This window comes from Saimiri boliviensis, chromosome 6 (assembly GCF_048565385.1).
Source record: "Saimiri boliviensis isolate mSaiBol1 chromosome 6, mSaiBol1.pri, whole genome shotgun sequence".
Lineage (NCBI taxonomy): Eukaryota > Metazoa > Chordata > Mammalia > Primates > Cebidae > Saimiri > Saimiri boliviensis.
The window spans coordinates 78,907,788-78,926,748 of NC_133454.1; the positions used below are offsets into that span (position 1 = coordinate 78,907,788).

General features: G+C 41.1%; 1 protein-coding gene across 4 annotated transcripts in view; it reads right to left on the reverse strand.

The window, feature by feature from the left end:
- Window positions 1-18,961, reverse strand: part of DENND5A (DENN domain containing 5A) — a 131,825-nt gene that overhangs the window by 75,742 nt on the left and 37,122 nt on the right. For 2 of the 4 annotated variants that reach the window (XM_039470495.2, XM_039470497.2), the window contains exons 2-4: window positions 5,839-5,910; window positions 4,965-5,074; window positions 1,820-2,477 (exon numbers count right to left, since the gene is read on the reverse strand). In XM_039470495.2, coding sequence (XP_039326429.1) covers window positions 1,820-2,477; window positions 4,965-5,074; window positions 5,839-5,910 — 840 coding nt within the window. The remainder of the gene's footprint in view (window positions 1-1,819; window positions 2,478-4,964; window positions 5,075-5,838; window positions 5,911-18,961) is intronic. The other 2 variants (XM_039470496.2, XM_039470498.2) reach the window with 1 other exon arrangement.

Consider the following 18,961-nt stretch of genomic DNA (forward strand, 5'->3'; position numbering starts at 1 on the left):
ATGATCCGCCCACCTCGACCTCCCAAAATGCTGGGATTATGGGTGTGAGCCACTGCGCCTGGTCACAAACTTTTAAAAATTATCATAACAGACATTATTGGGTACTAGAGAAACTTTAATATAGTATTGTATCAATGCTAGATTTCCCAAATTTGATCAAAGACAGTTACTTAAGAGAATGTTTTTATTCTTAGGAAATAAACATTCGAGAATTTAGGAATCTGCAACAACTCTGAATGGTTAATAACTCTCTATGTTCACAGAGAGAGAGAGATGGTAGTAAAGGAAATTAGGCAAATGTTAACAACTGGCGAATTTGGGATAGGGTATACAAGAGACCCTAGAATACTCCTTGCAACTCTTTCATAAGCTAGAAATTATTTTAAAATAAAAAAATTTAAAAAAATTAAAACCTCTGATGGCTATCCAAGTGTAAAAGCCAAAGTCCTTACAATGGCCTACAAGATTCTATACAATCTGGCCTCCTGTTAAATCTCTAAAACCATCTCCTACTGTTAAGTCTCTAACATCATCTCCTACTATAGACTCCTGCTCATTTACTCCATTCCATTCACCCAGCCTCCTTATTTTGGAAAACATGAAGCACATTCTTGTCTTAGACCATTTGTATTTCCTGTGCCCTTTGCCAGGAATACTTTTCCTACAGATATTAACAGGTCACTCAGAGATGCCTACCTAACCACCCTGTTAAAAACTGGAACTTCTCGGCCAGGCACGGTGGCTCAAGCCTGTAATCCCAGCACTTTGGGAGGCTGAGGTGGGTGGATCACGAGGTCAAGAGATCGAGACCATCCTGGTCAACATGGTGAAAGCCCATCTCTACTAAAAATACAAAAAATTAGCTGGGCATGGTGGCGTGTGCCTGTAATCCCAGCTACTCGGGAGGCTGAGGCAGGAGAACTGCCTGAACCCAGGAGGAGGAGGTTGCGGTGAGCTGAGATCGCGCCATTGCACTCCAGCCTGGGTAACAAGAGCGAAACTCCGTCTCAAAAAAAAATAAAAATAAAAATAAAAATAAAAATAAAAACTGGAACTTCTCTTCCCCAAATGCTATACCTTTCTCTGTTCTATTTTTCTTTATAACCCTTAAGTACCTTATAAACAACATATTTTATGTATTTATTTAACCACCTCTCTTTCCCACTAAAATTTAAGTTCCACTATAGCAACAATTTTTGTCTTGTCCACCACTACCCTTGAAACAATGTCTAGCACATAGGCATTCTCAGTAAATATGTACTGGATGAATGAATTTCATGTTACTAGCCTGGCTTATCAAGTAAGCATATGTTTCTTTCTGATCTACTTTACTATTTTGTCCAAATATGCTGCTCACACTCAACCTCGCATTTATAAAAACAATTCAGTTAAGCAAACAACAAAAAGAAGCAACACATCCACATTTTCTCAAATATATTTTCTCAATCTATCAAGGATTATCCTTTGTGAAAAGGCAGAAGTAGCTCCGCAGAATGACAGAACAGAATTGATGGAATGTCGGCTTCCTGTGACCATCATCTCCTACTCACCCCTCTTTTCAGCTTAAATCAGAAGGGACATCAGGAAGCAGTGTTCCCCTCCAAGAGTGAATGCCCAGCAAAAGGCCATGAAGACAGTTAATCAGAAATATTGGTCCTCTCATGTTCATCAATTTGCCATCCACCACCTACCTCCAAAAGATCTGGGTTTTGCTCAAACTGTAATAGTTCTTAACCTTTACAGTCGGCACCACTGTATCTGAACATGAAAAGAAATGAAACCTTAGGTAGACAGGAAGCTCTAGTAAGCATTGACTTACGCTGTGAGTAGAGCAGGATTTGAAACTCCAAAAGGGCACAAGTAAAAAGCTGAAACACATTCTCTACCCCGAGCAGTTCGAAAACCTCTTTGACAGGAAAGTCAAATAGGGGAAGCTCATTGGTACTTGGTCTCTGGCAGATTATTGGCCCATAGACCCCAGAAAACTTCAAGGACCGGCCAGGAGGTGGGAGTGGCACCTCATAGAGTACGTTGTATATGTAGCTCTCAAGGGGCAGTGGAGGGGGCTGAGGTGAAGTGACTGCCTGGTGGAGTTGCTCCAGCACACTCCGACATGCCTTCATAAAAGACATGGGCGTGATGAGGCAGATGCATTTAGAGACATAGAGAGTGTCCCGGCTAATGTCATAGGAGTTGAAGCGCTGCAGTTTGGTCACAGGAGTGTCTTCACCATCCTCCATGCCGCTCTGGTCTCTGCCATCAGCAGGGGGAGCATGTAGGACATCATACTCAGCATTGTGCATGTGGTAGAGGGTCTGCATTGCACTGCAGATCTGCTTGCTAGTCACCTCTTCATAAAATGTGAGGGCAAACCCAAATGTCCGAGAGCCATCCTCCCTTGTGATAATAAAGGCATGGAATTGGGGCTCCCTGGGATCAGCCTGGGTCTTGAATGCCAGCCCTTTGGGCATACATAGCTGCAAAAGACAACAAGGCAACAAGCAGTGAGAACACTCACTGGCGATTCTCTTTTCAGAACACCATCATGATTTATTTATTTACAGAGCACCTACTAAGCTGAGTATTTATCTGGCTTAAAGCTCTCTCTTTCTAACGGAAGACACACAAGTAAATAAAATCATAATGCAGTCAGCAAGGATACACAGAAGTATATACGAAGTACTATGGGAACACAGAACAGACAACTCAGCCTGGGAATATCAGAAAAAGCTTCAAAAATGGGCCAGGCACAGTAACTCATGCCTGTAACCCCCAGCACTTTGGGAAGTGAAGGCAGGTGGATTGCTTGAAGCTACACGTTCAAGACCAGCCTGGATAACATGGCAAAACTCTGTCTCTACTAAAGATACAAAAATTAGGCAGGTATGCTAGTGCACACCTATAATTCCAGCTACACAGGAGGCCGAAGCATAAAAAATCACTTGACCCAGGAGGCAGAGGTTGCAGTGAGCCAAGATCATGCCCTGCACTCCAGCCTGAGCAACAGAGCAAGACTCTGTAACCAAAAAAAAAGGTAATGTTAGAGTTCAACAGGTACACAAGGGATAGAAGGGTATTTCAGGGACAAGAAGAAAATGCACAAAGACATGGACTTAAAAGAAAACTTAGAGAATTTAGGAAATGGTAAGTGGTTAAGCATGACAGTATGACAGAGAGCAAGATATGTAACTTAGGAGATGATGCTAAAAATATATTTAAAAACCAGATAGATGCAACTTTATACCTAAAAATAAAACAAACTTGTAAATAATTTTGGACTATCACCTCACAAAATTTTGTCATTAGTAAAACTTCTTTTCACATCAAAAAGTATGTTCATTTCATATAAACCAAGCAGATGACATAATCAGGATAAAGATTTACTGTTTTCACTCTAATTCAGATGGGTTATATAAAGAAACTTGGAAGTTAATCAAACTGACCTGAATCAGTTCCCATTTTCCAGTTTTACATGAACCTGGCTATACAAATGCCTTAAACTTGAATTCCCAAAGACTAGGTATTTCTGTTAAAATGAAATAAACACTGGGCTAGGAATCAAAAAACTTAAGGCTCTCTAAGACAGTTTCTTCATCTGTGAAATAATAACACAGTTTCCTCTGTCTACTTCTCAGGGTTTTTTGTGAGCATCAAACAAGACTATCCTGTTAAAACTACAGAATGCTATTTAAAATCTAATAGAATTAGCCGGGCGTGGTAGCGCATGCCTGTAATCCCAGCTACTTGGGAGACTGAGGCAGGAGAATCACTTGAACCCGGGAGGTGGAGGTTGCAGTGACCCAAGTTAGCACCATTGCATGCCAGCCTGGGCAACAAGAGTGAAACTCTGTCTCAAAAAATAAAAATAAAAAATAAAAAAATTGAGTCAGTAGAAAATCTAATAGAAAGGCCAGTGTGATGGCTCACGCCTACAGTAGCAACACTTTGGAAGGACAAGGTGGGCAGATTGCTTGAGCCCAGGAATTTGAGAAAAGCCTGGACAATATGGCAAAACCCTTTTTCTATAAAAAATATACAAAAATTCGCTGGGCATAGTGTCACACACTAGCAGTCCCAGCTACTTGGGTGACTGAGGTAGGAGGATCACTTGAGTTAAGGAGGATGAGACTGCAATGAACCGAGATCACACCACTGCTCTCCAGCAACCTGGGCAACAGAGTGAGACCCTGTCTCAAAAACAAATGTAATAAAGGCAGTACAAAGATAAGGTTAAGAGCAGTGGTCTGGAATCAGACTACAGCGTTCAAACTCCAACTCAACTACTTATTAGCCATGTGTGCTTGAATACATTACCTAACCTCTTTGGATCTTAATTTCCTCATCTGTAAAATATGTACGTGTGTATGTGTTTATTTAATACTACCTATGTAAGGAGTATTGTGAAGATTAAATAAGTTAATTCATGTAAAATGTTTATTAGAGTGTCTAGCACAAGGTGAATATTCAATAAAGGTTAGTTTACTCTATTTAGTGGTATATTCTTCCACATGAGATTTTAAATGCTCTCCTTTCTAAAATTATGACAAAACAAAAAAATGAAAATAAAATTATGATGAAACAAAATACCTACTTCTGTCATATAACTCAGATATATACAGTGCAGAATAAGAGAAAACAATTTTAAACTAATGAAGTTTAAAATTCACTCATCACATAATCGCAGTGCAATAATCAACAGCTCAGGGCCACAAAATAAGTTCACTGACACAATACTATGTATTTCTCTGACACAACAGAAACACATTATAACTTTTATTGTATTTAATATATTCTGAATATTTGATATATTGACCAAAATGCAGAATAATAAACAATATGCATTATAATCCTTTCTTCAAAAGTTATTGGTATTTGGTGAGACCACTGCTACCACAGCCTGAACTCACAATCCTATTACAAATTACTCTGTAAATTATCACATACTATAGCTAACAAATACTAACCATTCCTACCGCATCTTGGTCAAAGGGATTCCATTCTACGTTCTCAGGATATCGTGCAAGAACCTTAGACTTGAATGTTCGTCTCAATGGGGTCTGCTCAAAATTTTCCCCTGTAAGAAAAAGAATGAAGCAAATCATCTCTACAAAATCCCTTTAAGTCACAAGGTTATTAATGTCTGAGCTTGGTAGTCCAGCAAGGTACGGAAAGGAAGGCAAGGGGGTTAGTATGCCAACCATCTAAGAATAGGAAAGGCATTAAAGTTATCAGATCAGTAAAAAAGCTGAAAAAGTATAGCATGGTTAATGTTAGACATCACTAGCTATCAGTTCTTCTTCAAAATGAAATTATTACTACAAACCCAATGGTTAATTTTCTTGGGAGAGCATGAGAAAGCACAAGGAATGACAAGGATTGTATCCATCTTTTTTTTTCTCCCTAAAAGCCACATTTAATTTGCTTAAAGTCAACCAAAAACATTATAGAAGCATATTTTACTTAAAATTCAGAATAAACTATACGTTTCCATGATCTCTGGAAAAAATGCAAAGAAACTAAAAGACGTAAGAACATTAACAAAGCAGATTTCAGGGTAAATCTAATGAGATATTCTGTCAATTCAGAATCACTTGGAATTTCAGGAATTCTTTGTTTTCCCATTCCCCCTCCTAAAAACACTAGAGTATAATGAAATAAGAACATTAAAATGAAGAAAGAACCAAAGAACCCACCACCTAGAGGGATATAAATCTGAAAAATCTAGTGGCCAAAAAAATCACAAGAAAGTTAGAAGGTCAAAGGTTACAAAATGCCACTGGAGAGACATATGTAAGAACCATTAGAAAGCTTTGGGTGTTCTCAACTTTGTTTTTTTACCTTCAGTCGTACTTGAAATGAAAGGGCTGGCACCATCCCTGGCTTTAGAAGCCTGTATGTACTGGCATAATGCTATATAATAAACGAAATAACAGAGTATTACAATAAAGCAGTGTTATTCAAACTTTTTTGACCATTATTCCAGTACAAATTACATTTTACATTATGAAGCAATAAACACATACATGTATGTGTATACACAAATTTAACTAAAACAAAAATTTCACAAAACAATACTTACCTTTATATAATGTCCTCTCCTATTTCCTACTCGGTATCATTAAAACAAAAAATGCTGACTGCAGGCCTACTAATGATCAGAATTCAGTTTGAAAAACATTATAATACGGTATAGTAGAATGAAGAGCTCAACTGATACCAAATTACTGTAAAGTTGCTAGTGCTTTATCTGAAAGTATACTGCCCAAATATTGCTTTACCTAAGGAAACAGGGAGTGCAGAACAAATTAAATGCATATAAACAGTTCAAACAAACAAATTTTAGGTGTCTTGGAATATATGGGAAACATAATCAAGGACAATTCAATTGAATTTGATACCTGTTTACTGAGTAATCAAGGGACTTAAATACTTCGGGGACTAGAGATAAACCAGACAAAATATGTACCCTCAATGATCTCAATATATGTACCCTCAATGATCACAAGATGAGATGCACCTGAAGTCAGAAAGTCCCTTACCCTAAATCAATCCCAGAGGCACCTCAAAAGTTTCTAAAGCAGGGCACGGTGGCTCAAGCCTGTAATCCCAGCACTTTGGGAGGCCGAGGCGGGTGGATCACGAGGTCGAGAGATCGAGACCATCCTGGTCAACATGGTGAAACCCCGTCTCTACTAAAAATACAAAAAATTAGCTGGGCATGGTGGCACGTGCCTGTAATCCCAGCTACTCAGGAGGCTAAGGCAGGAGAATTGCTTGAACCCAGGAGGCGGAGGTTGCGGTGAGCCGAGATCGTGCCATTGCACTCCAGCCTGGGTAACAAGAGTGAAACTCCGTCTCAAAAAAAAAAAAAAAAAAGTTTCTAAAAGAGAAAAGTTTGTAGTAATTCTAAGGTACCTGTACCAGAAGCTAATAATTCCGGTCAGAAAATTGTTGCTTTTATAACTGCAATCTCGAATCTATTTCCTCTGAGATTTTGTCCATCATCAGAAGCAGCAGCTCACTTATTCACAATTTGCAAATTCTGATAGGGCCCAAGCTTCTTTCTGTTATTAAAAGCAAGTGCCACAATTTCATTCCTTTTTATTTTCTGATCCCTTCTTCCAAACAAATTCTTCTAAAACTTCCTTTTTGAGCAAATTTCATTCCTCAAAATACATCTGGTAATCTTCACTACAGAAGATTGGCAAAAATCAGCAAGCAGTTGGTAATAGCTGCAGCAACAAAGGCCTACAGCTTATGTAGAGCTAGGCTCAGAGCTTTCAGTAACACCTGCAAAGAGCCCATCCATGGTAAGCCTGCACTTACTGTACAACGTAATTAAGCAGCAAGCAGCTGACATAATGATCTCCTCTACAGTCTGAAATACTTGGCATGCATTTTTAAACTGCATTCATGTCTGAAAGAAGAAAACTATTTCTTCCTCCTAAGCTTCTTCACTTTCAGTTATCAGTTTGCTCATTTCTTCCTAACTAGCCAGAAAATCCCCTCAGAAATATCACAACATAGAAAGAAATCAGGAGAGCTATTACTGTCCACTGTGAAGAAATGATGGTTTCCTGAAATGGCTCTAGGTGTCTGGCCATAACCACCCTAAATACACCTGATCTCATCTAAAATGGCTGTAAGGTGCTCACTTACAGCATGACATGCATGTGTGAGAAGACAGGACAGGTGAGTGATTAAGGGGAGAACTTTTAAAAAATGAGATGAAGAATGGAGCCAAAGGTGAGCATGACCAGCTGATCTGAAGTGTGGTCAAAAGTGAGAGAAAGGCTATGAATCACTGGAGAAAGTGACTGTTGGAGCCTCTGTCTCCACCACCTCCTCTCCACATTTGCCCCCTCTTGAAGTTAGCTAAGAGAAGAAGTCTTGTTAAAGAGTTGGGTTCTGAATAAAGGACTATACGGGGTGCCAAAGTTAGACAAAAGGACTTCTGTGAATTAGAATTAGACTGGGCCAGTATCAAGAGCAAAGTATTTTGGCCACAAGGGGAAAGGAGATGTATAAAGAAGTTTCTAAGAGCCCTGAAAACAAATCACATTCATTTCAGCCACTCTACGAAGAGTGCCAGAAAAGGTAAGAGAAGAGGATTCACAAACCTAAAAATTTTTTATTGAAATGATTCACTCATTATTTACGGAGGGCTGAGTTTTAAGAATGAACAGTAAGAGGCTGGGCACAGTGGCTCATGCCTGTAATTCCAGCATTTTGGGAGGCTAAGGTAGGTGGATCACTTGAGGTCAGGAGTTAGAAACCAGCCTGGCCAACATGGCAAAACCTTGTCTCTATTAAAAAGTACAAAAATTAGCCAGGTATGGAGGCAAATGCCTATAATCCCAGCTACCAGGAGGCCAAGGCAGGAGAATCAGTTGAACCTGGGGGGCAGTGGGGAGAGGGGACGGTGTGGAGGTTGCAGTGAGCCGAGATCATGCCACTGCACTCCAGATTGAATGACATAGCGAGACTCCATCAGGAAAAAAAAAAAAAAGAAGAGTAGGAAAACTTAATCCTCAGAAACACCTACATAGGCCCAGCTCCTGAAACCTTTGTATCACAGGTACCTTAAATTCTCAATTATTCAGACCCTTGGAAATTCAAACAATATTAGGGATATGACATCACCACCACAGCTGTCCTACTGTCCTAGAAACAACAACTCATTATTTGTCCAACACATACAGATTATGCAAACATCAACAGATCTGGATATAAGAACTAAAGCCCATCTCTAAGAACAATTTCAAAATTAGTTAACTATGTGTCAGTCTATCTTTGTGAATCTGCTTCCAAGGAAGTACAATTCAAATTGATCATAACAGATTTTTCTTTAAATACATGCCTTACAAGAACTTCTAATAGGTTTTTTATCTGTTCTGCTTTGACCAAGCCAGAAACAAACTGACATTTGTTGTTGTTGTTTTAAGATAGGGTTTCACTTGCCGGGCGCGGTGGCTCAAGCCTGTAATCCCAGCACTTTGGGAGGCCGAGGCGGGTGGATCACGAGGTCAAGAGATCGAGACCACCCTGGTCAACACGGTGAAACCCCGTCTCTACTAAAAATACAAAAATTAGCTGGGCATGGTGGTGTGTGCCTGTAATCCCAGCTACTCAGGAGGCTGAGGCAGGAGAATTGCCTGAACCCAGGAGGCGGAGGTTGCGGTGAGCCGAGATCGCGCCATTGCACTCCAGCCTGGGCAACAAGAGCGAAACTCCATCTCAAAAAAAAAAAAAAAAAGAAAAAAAGAAAAGAAATTAAAACATTTCTTTGAGACAGGGTCTTTTTCTGTCACTCAGGCAGGAGTGCAGTAGCGCAATCACAGCTCGCTGCAGTCTTGACCTCCCAGGCTCAAGTGAACCTCCCACACCAGCCTCCTGAGTAACTAGAATTATGGGTGCACATTACCACACCTGGCTCATTTCTTTCTTTTTTTTTTTGGTAAGGACTGTCTCAATGGCCGGGCACAGTGGCTGACGCCTGTAATCCCAACACTTTGGGAGATCAAGGCATGCAGATCACCTTCAAGAAGCCAGATACAAAAATGTCTTTAAACTGGGTGTGGTGGAGCATGCCGGTAAGGGGAGCTGAAGCCAGAGGCTTACATGAACCCAGGAGTTTGAGACCAGCCTGGGCAACCTAGCTATTTCCCTGACTCTGCAAAAAAATTTTAAAAGATTAGCTGGACATGGTGGTCGCAGCTACTCTAGAGGCTGACGTGGGTGCAGTGGTACAATCACGGCTCACTACAGCCTCAACGTCCTGAGCTCAGCCTGAGGCAGGTGGATCACGAGGTCGAAAGATCGAGACCATCCTGGTCAACATGGTGAAACCCCGTCTCTACTAAAAATACAAAAAATTAGCTGGGCATGGCGGCACGTGCCTATAATCCCAGCTACTCAGGAGGCTGAGGCAGGAGAATTGCCTGAACCCAGGAGACGGAGGTTGCGGTGAGCCGAGATCCCGCCATTGCACTCCAGCCTGGATAACAAGAGTGAAACTCCGTCTCAAAAAAAAAAAAAAAAAAAAAAAAGATAGGGTCTCACTCTCTTGCCCAGGCTGGGGTGCAGTGGCACAATCACGGCTCACTACAGCCTCAACCTCCTGAGGCTGAGAGCCTCAGGAGGTTGAGGCTGTAGTGAGCCGTGATTGTGCCACTGCACCCACCTCAGCCTCTAGAGTAGCTGCGACCACCATGTCCAGCTAATCTTTTAAAATTTTTTTGTAGAGTCAGGGAAATAGCTAGGTTGCCCAGGCTGGTCTCAAACTCCTGGGTTCATGTAAGCCTCTGGCTTCAGCTCCCCTTACCGGCATGCTCCACCACACCCAGCTTAAAGACATTTTTGTATCTGGCTTCTTGAAGGTGATAGGGAGGATAATATAAAGATCTGTGAAACTGCAGTGGAAAAAAATTGATTTTATCAACAGAATACTTTATATCTAATTCATAGAGGTTCTGCTTCCAGTGGCAGAGTAGTTCCCATCAGACCAACTTTCCTGCAGGCAATTATAAAGTTGTCTAGAGAATTAAAAAGCAGGAAGATTCTGAAGTAGGGGGAAAGGTCAGCACTTCAAAAAAGGTAATAATACTGGGTGAGTTTCCCATTTTTTTGCCTTCCAGTCAGGCAAGTACCTGTCTGTCAGAAGAAGTGGGTAAAACTCAAAAACTCATAATCTTACTAGCTTAAGAAACCATGGGGCAAATTTTAAGGCAACCACAGCAGCTGGGCAGTGAAAGAGGGAAATTCCAGAGAGAACCAGAGAATGGAAGACCCAAAAAGCTGTGTGCACACTCTTCCTACAAACCTGGCTGATCCCTGAACCAAGCATGCATGAAGCAGACCCCAAGCAGCCACGTTAAGGGTAAAAGAACTGAACTGAGATTTAAGTTGCCACTTACTACAGGGAAAACATTAAAGAAAAAAAATAAAGAATGTTCTCTGGAGGAAGGTAACAGAATCTAGTCTCTACAATCCAGAATTGCTCAGCACATAAAGAAACAGGAAAATATGACCCATTCTCAAGAGAAGAGTCAATCAACAGAAACCAACCCTGAGTTTACTCAAATATTGGAGTTAGCAAACAGGGATTTTAAAGCAGCTATAATCATAATAAATGAAAAAATAGATCTCAAGCCTGGCAAGGTGGCTCACGCCTATAATCCCAGCACTTTGAGGCGGGCAGATCATGAGGTCAGGAGTTTGAGACCAGCCTGGCCAATACAGTGAAACCTTGTCTCTATTAAAAATACAAAATTTGCCAGGCATGGTGGCACATGCCTGTAGTCCCAGCTACTCAGGAGGCTGAGACAGAAGAATTGCTTGAACCAGGGAGGCAGTGATTTCAGTAAGCCAAGATTGTGCCACTGCAGTCCAGTCTGGATGACACACTAGGCCAAAAAAAAAAAAAAAAAAAAACAGATCTCAACAGAGAAATAGACATTACGATGCAGTGGGCTGGCTTAAAAGTAGATCAGAATTAACAGAGAAGTTACTGACCTTGAAAAAAGAACCACAAAAATTATCCAATCAGAAACAGAGAAAAACAGATCAGAGAAAGAAAGAAGCTAGGCATGGTAACTCATACTCGTAACCCTCAGTACTTTGGGAGGCCAAGGTTGAGAGGCCTGCTTGAGGCCAGGAGTTCAAGACCAGCCTGGTTAACACAACAAGCCCCCATCTCTACAAAATAAAATGTGTAAACTAAAAAAGAAAGAAAGGAGTTCGGTGTGTGTGTGGGGGGGGGGGGGGGGGTGTGTAGGGAAAGAAAAAAAGGGCAGCAGGGAAAACAATCTCAGAGATGTGTGGGCAACAAGTCTAACATACGTATAATGGGAGTTCTACAAGGAAAATAAAAAGAATGAGGGAGAAAACATTTGAAGAAGTAATAATCAAAATTTTTCCAAATGTGGTAAAAGACAAAAATTTACAGACTCAAAAAGCTCAACAGACTCCAAGCAGTATAAATGCCAGTAAAATAATACACAAGTACACTGCAGACAAACTTCTGGAAACCAGTGATGAGAAAACCTTCAAAAGAGCTAGAAAGAAAGAACACACATTATATTCAAAGGGAAGAAATTGAAATTACCACTGCCTTCCCATCAGAAACAATGAAGGCTAGAAAACATGGAACAGTATCTTACAAGGACTAAAAATAAATAAATAAATAATCTGTCAAACCCAGAATTTTATGAACAGAAAAAATATCCTTCAAAAATGAAGGCAAACTAAAAAACATTTTCAGGCAAAACAGAGGATTCATCACCAGTAGACCTGTACAAGAATAAGACAATCACAGCAGGTTACATATTGTATAATTCCATTTACTGTATATAATATTCTTGAAATTACAAAATTGGAGAAATGAAGGATGGTGGGGAAGGCTGAGAGTTAGTGATTGTGAATAAAGGAAAGTAGGTGGGTGTGGCTATAAAAGGACAACCAACCCCAAGAATTTTCATGGTGATGGAACTCTTTGGTTTCTGATTCTTATAACATCTTTTTTTTCTTCTTCTTCTTCTTCTTCTTCATAGACAGAGTTTCACTCTTGTTGCCCAGGCTTGAATGCAATAGCATGATCTCCACTCACTGCAACCTCCACCTCCTGAGTTCAAGCCATTCTCCTTCCTCAGCCTCCTGAGTAGCTGGGATTACAGGTGCTTGCCACCATATTCCGCTAATTTTTTTGTATTTTTAGTAAAGACAGGGTTTCACCATGTTGGCCAGGCTGGTTTCGAACTCCTGACCTCAGGTGATCCACCCACCTCAGCCTCCCAAAGTTCTGGGATTACAGATGTGAATTTCTGATAATATCTATATGGTTTTACAAGATGTCACCAATAAGAGAAGCTAGGTAGGGTGAACAGGGGATCTCTGTCTTATTTCTTACAATTGCAAATAAATCTGTAATTACCTCAAATTTAAAGTTCATTAAAAAAAAAAACTTTTTTTAATGGTTCTAACAACCTCTTAGAGTTTTAAAAGAGAGCTTGCAGGCCACACATTTCAAGTATTCAAAACTATACTGTGGGCCTGGTGCAGTGGCTCACACCTGTAATCCCAGCACTTTGCTAAAGCGGGCAGATCCTGAGGTCAGGAGTTTGAGACCAGCCTGGCCAATATGGTGAAACCCCATCTCTACTTAAAAAAAAAAAAAAAATGTACAAATATTAGCCAGGCATTATGGCAGGTGCCTGTAATCCCAGCTACTTGGGAGGCTGAGGCAGGAGAATTGCTTAAACCTGGGAGATGGTGGTTGCAGTGAGCCGACATTGTGCCACTGCATTCCAGCCTGGGCAGCTGATGGAGTACTCTACCAAAAAAAAAAAAAAAAAAAATTGAGCCACACCCCCATTGCATGTCCTTAGAGGGAGGAGACAAGGGAACCTCTCCTGTTTCAGCATCACATGGACTGCCTCAACTTACCATATCAAAAACAATCCTGTTAGGCCTATTTCACATTATCTGCAAATTATCTGCAGTAAGAAATGATGAAGTTCTTTCCTCTGCAAATGCATACTTCTAGGTTAGCTATCCTTTGCATACTGGCATTCTGGGATATCCTAAAATTGATACTATTGGATTGATACTAAAATTGATACTATTTAGGATACTATCCTAAAATTGATCCAATTTTTGTTTTTTGAGGTAGTCTCCATCAGCTGAGAGTCATCCACACTATTATCAGTTTATTTCCCACACTACAAGATGTCACTGTATCTTTCCTGTTATAAACACTCGTGAAATAGACTGCCCAACAGCATACTACTGCTACCAACTCATACTTTCATTTTTTGTTCATATTGAGAGCCAGCTTGTTTTGTCTTCAACTTTCTGGCTGCTCCAGCATTTCAATTATCCCTATCTTCCACATAATTTCTGAAGCCCTATACAAATGAGAGGGCATCACCTGTCTGACGGTGGGGCACAATGTAGAAAGGGAAGAGATTACACATTTCTAATTAAATGAGAATTAACCTTATCATTACTTTTATTAATAGATTACTATTTCATTATTATCAGCACTTTTCAAATAAAGACACCTTGAATACACACACACACACACACACACACACACACACACACACAGAGCAAGGACTACAAAGTAGACCTCAAGTGATCCACCCACTTCAGCCTCCCAAAGTGCTGGGATTACAGGCATGAGTCAGCCCAGGCCACTTCTTAGTCCTTCCAAGACACTAACCCAGGAAAGCTGCTTACCAGGCCTTTCTATGTAAATTCAAGAGAAACCCTGTTACTCCTGTTTTCTCAAGGCAAATCTGTTCCCTCTTTCTCAACACATTTGTCAGATAGTTTTAGGTTTATATACACAGCCTTTTTTTTTTTTTTTTTTTTTTTTGAGACGGATTTTTTTTGAGACAGAGTCTTGCTCTGTCACCAGGCTGGAGTACAGTGGTGAGATCTCCACAGCCATTTTTTTTTTATTGACGTTCTGCATCCTGCTTAACATCTTCCAGGCATCACATGTGCTCCAACTCATGTACCTAGTATTTCTAAAATGGCCAAACTTCTAATATGACCAGTTTTAGTCAAGAGACTAGGGTTTGAAAGCCTATCCAGACAGGACTGTTCCAAACTACATCTAGAACAAACTGAAAGCACTTTTGTTCACATTGCCTTCCTTTCAGCCCAGCTAAATGCCCTGCAGAGCACACATCTGTCAGTTAACATCTGGAGCTCATATAATTTCCTGTTTAGCAGGTGATGCAACAAGCCGCACACTTCATGGTCTTTTAAACCAGTCTGAGAAACCCAATCCTATGTTCTTTTTTTTCTGGAGATGAAGTTTCACTCCATCGCCTAGGCTGGAGTGCAGTGGCACGATCTCAGCTCACCGCAACCTCTGCCTCCCAAGCTCAAGCAATTCTCCTGCCTCAGCCTCCCAAGTAACTGGAATTAGAGGCCTACACAATCACATTCAGTTAATTTCTGTATTTTTAGTAGAGACAACGTTTTGCCATGTTGGCCAGACTGGTCTTGAACTCCTGACCTCAGATGATCCGTCTGCTTCAGCCTCCCAAAGTGCTGGGATTACAAATGTGAGCCACCGCGCCGGCTGTTCTTTTCTAATTAATAAATTAGTTAGAGCCGGGCGCGGTGGCTCAAGCCTGTAATCCCAGCACTTTGGGAGGCCGAGGCGGGTGGATCACAAGGTCAAGAGATCGAGACCATCCTGGTCAACATGGTGAAACCCCGTCTCTACTAAAAATACAAAAAACTAGCTGGGCATGGTGGCATATGCCTGTAATCCAAGCTACTCAGGAGGCTGAGGCAGGAGAATTGCCTGAACCCAGGAGGCGGAGGTTGCGGTGAGCCGAGATCGTGCCATTGCACTCCAGCCTGGGTAACAAGAGCGAAACTCCGTCTCAAAAAATAAATAAATAAATAAATAAATAAATAAATAAATAAATAAATTAGTTAGATATGCCACTCTTCAGAATACAGTGAGCTCCCAGAGGCTACAAAGGTAGGTACACAAGCAGCTTTCTCTAAAAGCTAGCCCCTCTAGAAAACTGGGCTTAAGCAAATCCATTTCTGTAACTAAAAAGTGGCAGAGGCCAAATCTGAACAAGGGAGCCCATGCTGTCTACAATATCAAATTTTAAAGTAATCAGCCTAAATTAAGTCTGAGCAACTAGTGAAGAAGACAGGAGACAGGATTAAGGACCTAACTTGGCTACTAACTGTATGATGTTAAACAATTTACTGAGTCTTTTGAGTCTCATTTTCTTCACCTGAAAGATGAAATACAAGACTAGCTGCTCATCTCCAAAGGTTTTTCTAGCTTGGTCATTCTATGACTATTGGGCATAGAGCCTGACACAGCATAGGAATCCCACCTTTTAAATTTTCAGCCAAAGACTCAGGGCTGAAGGTATGTATTAGCTCTCCCTCTGCTGCCTCTCTCTTTCCAAAACCTCAATAAGACAATGGGGGGTGGGGGTGGCATAAACCTCATAAACAAAATTAGAGTGAAGGTTAATAGTAACAATATTTTAGAAGCTGAAAAGCAGATGGATGAGTGGTTACTGACAGCAGACTTGAGAAAGCTGAGATACAACATAACCTCCAAAAGGCTTAGGATCTTGTAATATTAGGCACTTTTCAAAGTGGAGATAAAGATGGAGCTAAAAACAGGAGGACTGACTTAAAGCCTATTTAAGAACCAGCCTGACCAGGGACTGTGGCTTGTGTCTGTAATCCCAGCTACTCAAGAGGACAGCTTGAGGCCAGGAGTTCGAGACTAGCCTGGGCAGCATAACGAGATCCTGCCTCTACAAAAAATTTAGTAATTACTAGTCTGGAGGCTGAAGTGGGAGGATCGCTTGAGCCTGGGAGATTGAGGCTGCAGTGAGCTGTGATGATGCTACTGCACTCCAGCCTGGGTAACCAAATAAGAGTCTATCTCAAAATTATAATAATAAAAACTAATAATAATAAGCCAGGTATGGTGGTATGTATCTGTGGTACCAGCTACTCAGGAGGCTGTGGTGGGAGGATCACTTGAGCTCAGGAGTTCAAGGCTGCAGTGAGCTATGATCACACTACTGCACTAAAATCTGGGCAAGAGATCAAGACCCCATCTCAAAAAAATAAAAACAAAAGAGGCCGGGCACGGTGGCTCAAGCCTGGAATCCCAGCACTTTGGGAGGCTGAGGTGGGTGGATCACAAGGTCGACAGATCGAGACCATCCTGGTCAACATGGTGAAACCCCGTCTCTACTAAAAATACTAAAAATTAGCTGGGCATGGTGGCGTGTGCCTGTAATCCCAGCTACTCAGGAGGCTGAGGCAGGAGAATTGCCTGAACCCAGGAGGCGGAGGTTGCGGTGAGCCGAGAGCGCGCCATTGCACTCCAGCCTGGGCAACAAGAGCGAAACTCCGTCTCAAATAAAAAAAAAAACAAAACAAAAGAACGAGCAGGCATCGGCTGATGAACAGATGAATGAAATGTATAATTATACTATGGAACACTATTCAGCCATGAAAAGAAATTGTGTACTGTTATATGCTGTAACACAGATGAATCTTGAAAACATGCCAAGCGGCTTAAGACCACATATTGTATCATTCCATTTATATAAAATGTCCTGGCCGGGTGCAATTACTCATGCCTATAATCCCAGCACTTTGGGAGGCTGAGGCCTGTCTCTACTAAAAATACAAAAATTAGCCAAGTGTGATTGAGTGTGCCTGGAGTCCCAGCTACTTAGAAGGTTGAGGTGGGAGGATCGCTAGACCCTGGGAGATGGAGGTTGGTGTGAGCTGTGATCCTGCCACTGCATCCCAGCTAGGTGACAGACTGAGACCCTTGCTCAAAAATAAATTTATTGGACCAGGTGTGGTGGCCCACACCTGTAATCCCAGCACTTTGGGAGGCTGAGGTGAGTGGATCACCTGAGGTCAGGAGTTCGAGCCTGGCGAACATGGTAAAACTCCACTTCCAGTAAAAAATTACAAAATTAGCCAGGCACAGTGGCGCATGCCTGTAATCCCAGTTTCTCAGGAGGCTAAGGCAGGAGAATCACTTGAACCTGGGAGGCAGAGGTTTCAGTGAGCCAAGATCATGCCACTGCACTCCAATCTGGGTGGCAAGAGTAAAACTCTGTCTCAAAAAATAAATAAATAAATAAAAATAAAATAAACGAATTTACTTAATCTAAGAAATAATCATTAGAGTCCAACCAGGAGGTCTAAAACCCATAAAGTTGTATCCCATAAAGAAAGAAGACATAAAATAAAGGGGATGAATTTATCAACAAAGTAACAAAATTTCCCAGAATGAAAGGTATGATTTTCCAAATTGAAAGTGTTCTTCAAGGATCCAGCACTATGGATGAAAATAGACCCACACCAAGACACATCATGATGTAATTTCAAAACACCAGGAACAATGAGAAAATTCTAGATGTTTCCACACAGAAACAAATTTACCAAGGAAAGAGATCTGAATAGCATTGGATTTCTCAATAGCAACATTGGAAGTTAGCAGACAATGAGGCAATGTCCTCAAAACTCTGTGGGAAAGTTATTTCCAGTTAGAATTATATACTCAGCCAAATAATCAGTAAAGTAAGGCATTTCAAACATGTAATCTAAAAAAGAGAGTAAAAGACATTTCAAACATGTAATCTAAAAAAAAAAAATTGTATTTTCTATACATCCTTTCTCAGGAAGCATATACTCTGCCAAAACGAGAATTAACAAAAAAACTACTTACATATGGGACAGAGGAAACTGAAGCCATGATAAGAGAGTGACAAAGGACAACTCCAAGATAAAGTGAGCAGATATCCCAAGATTTTAGTGCAATAGGCCTAGCAGGCCAACACCTCAGACAATCCAGACTGATGGGGCTCAGGCAAGAATCCACAGTGTGCATCATATTCTCAAAGGGATCTGTGAGCCAAAAAATACTTTAAACCACTGCTTTAAGATGTCCATTGGCTGGGCGTGGTGGCTCAAGCCGGTAATCCCAGCACTTTGGGAGGCCGAGGCGGGTGGATCACGAGGTCAAGAGATCAAGACCATCCTGGTCAACATGGTGAAACCCTGTCTCTACTAAAAAAACAAAACATTAGCTGGGCATGGTGGCATGTGCCTGTAATCCCAGCTACTCAGGAGGCTGAGGCAGGAGAATTGCCTGAACCCAGGAGGCGGAGGTTGTGGTGAGCCAAGATCACGCCAATGCACTCCAGCCTGGGTAACAAGAGTGAAACTCCATCTCAAAAAAAAAAAAGATGTCCATTACAGGTCTTGCACAAGGGACAAACCACAACAGACTTCTATAACAAAAATAAGTTTTTCAGATGTTGCAAATCTCAAAGACAAAGAATGTGGAGTAATGCAGTAGATTAACACATTTTTCTGATTGGATATCATCATTTACAAATAAAGGAAAGAAAGGCTCAGATATAGCACT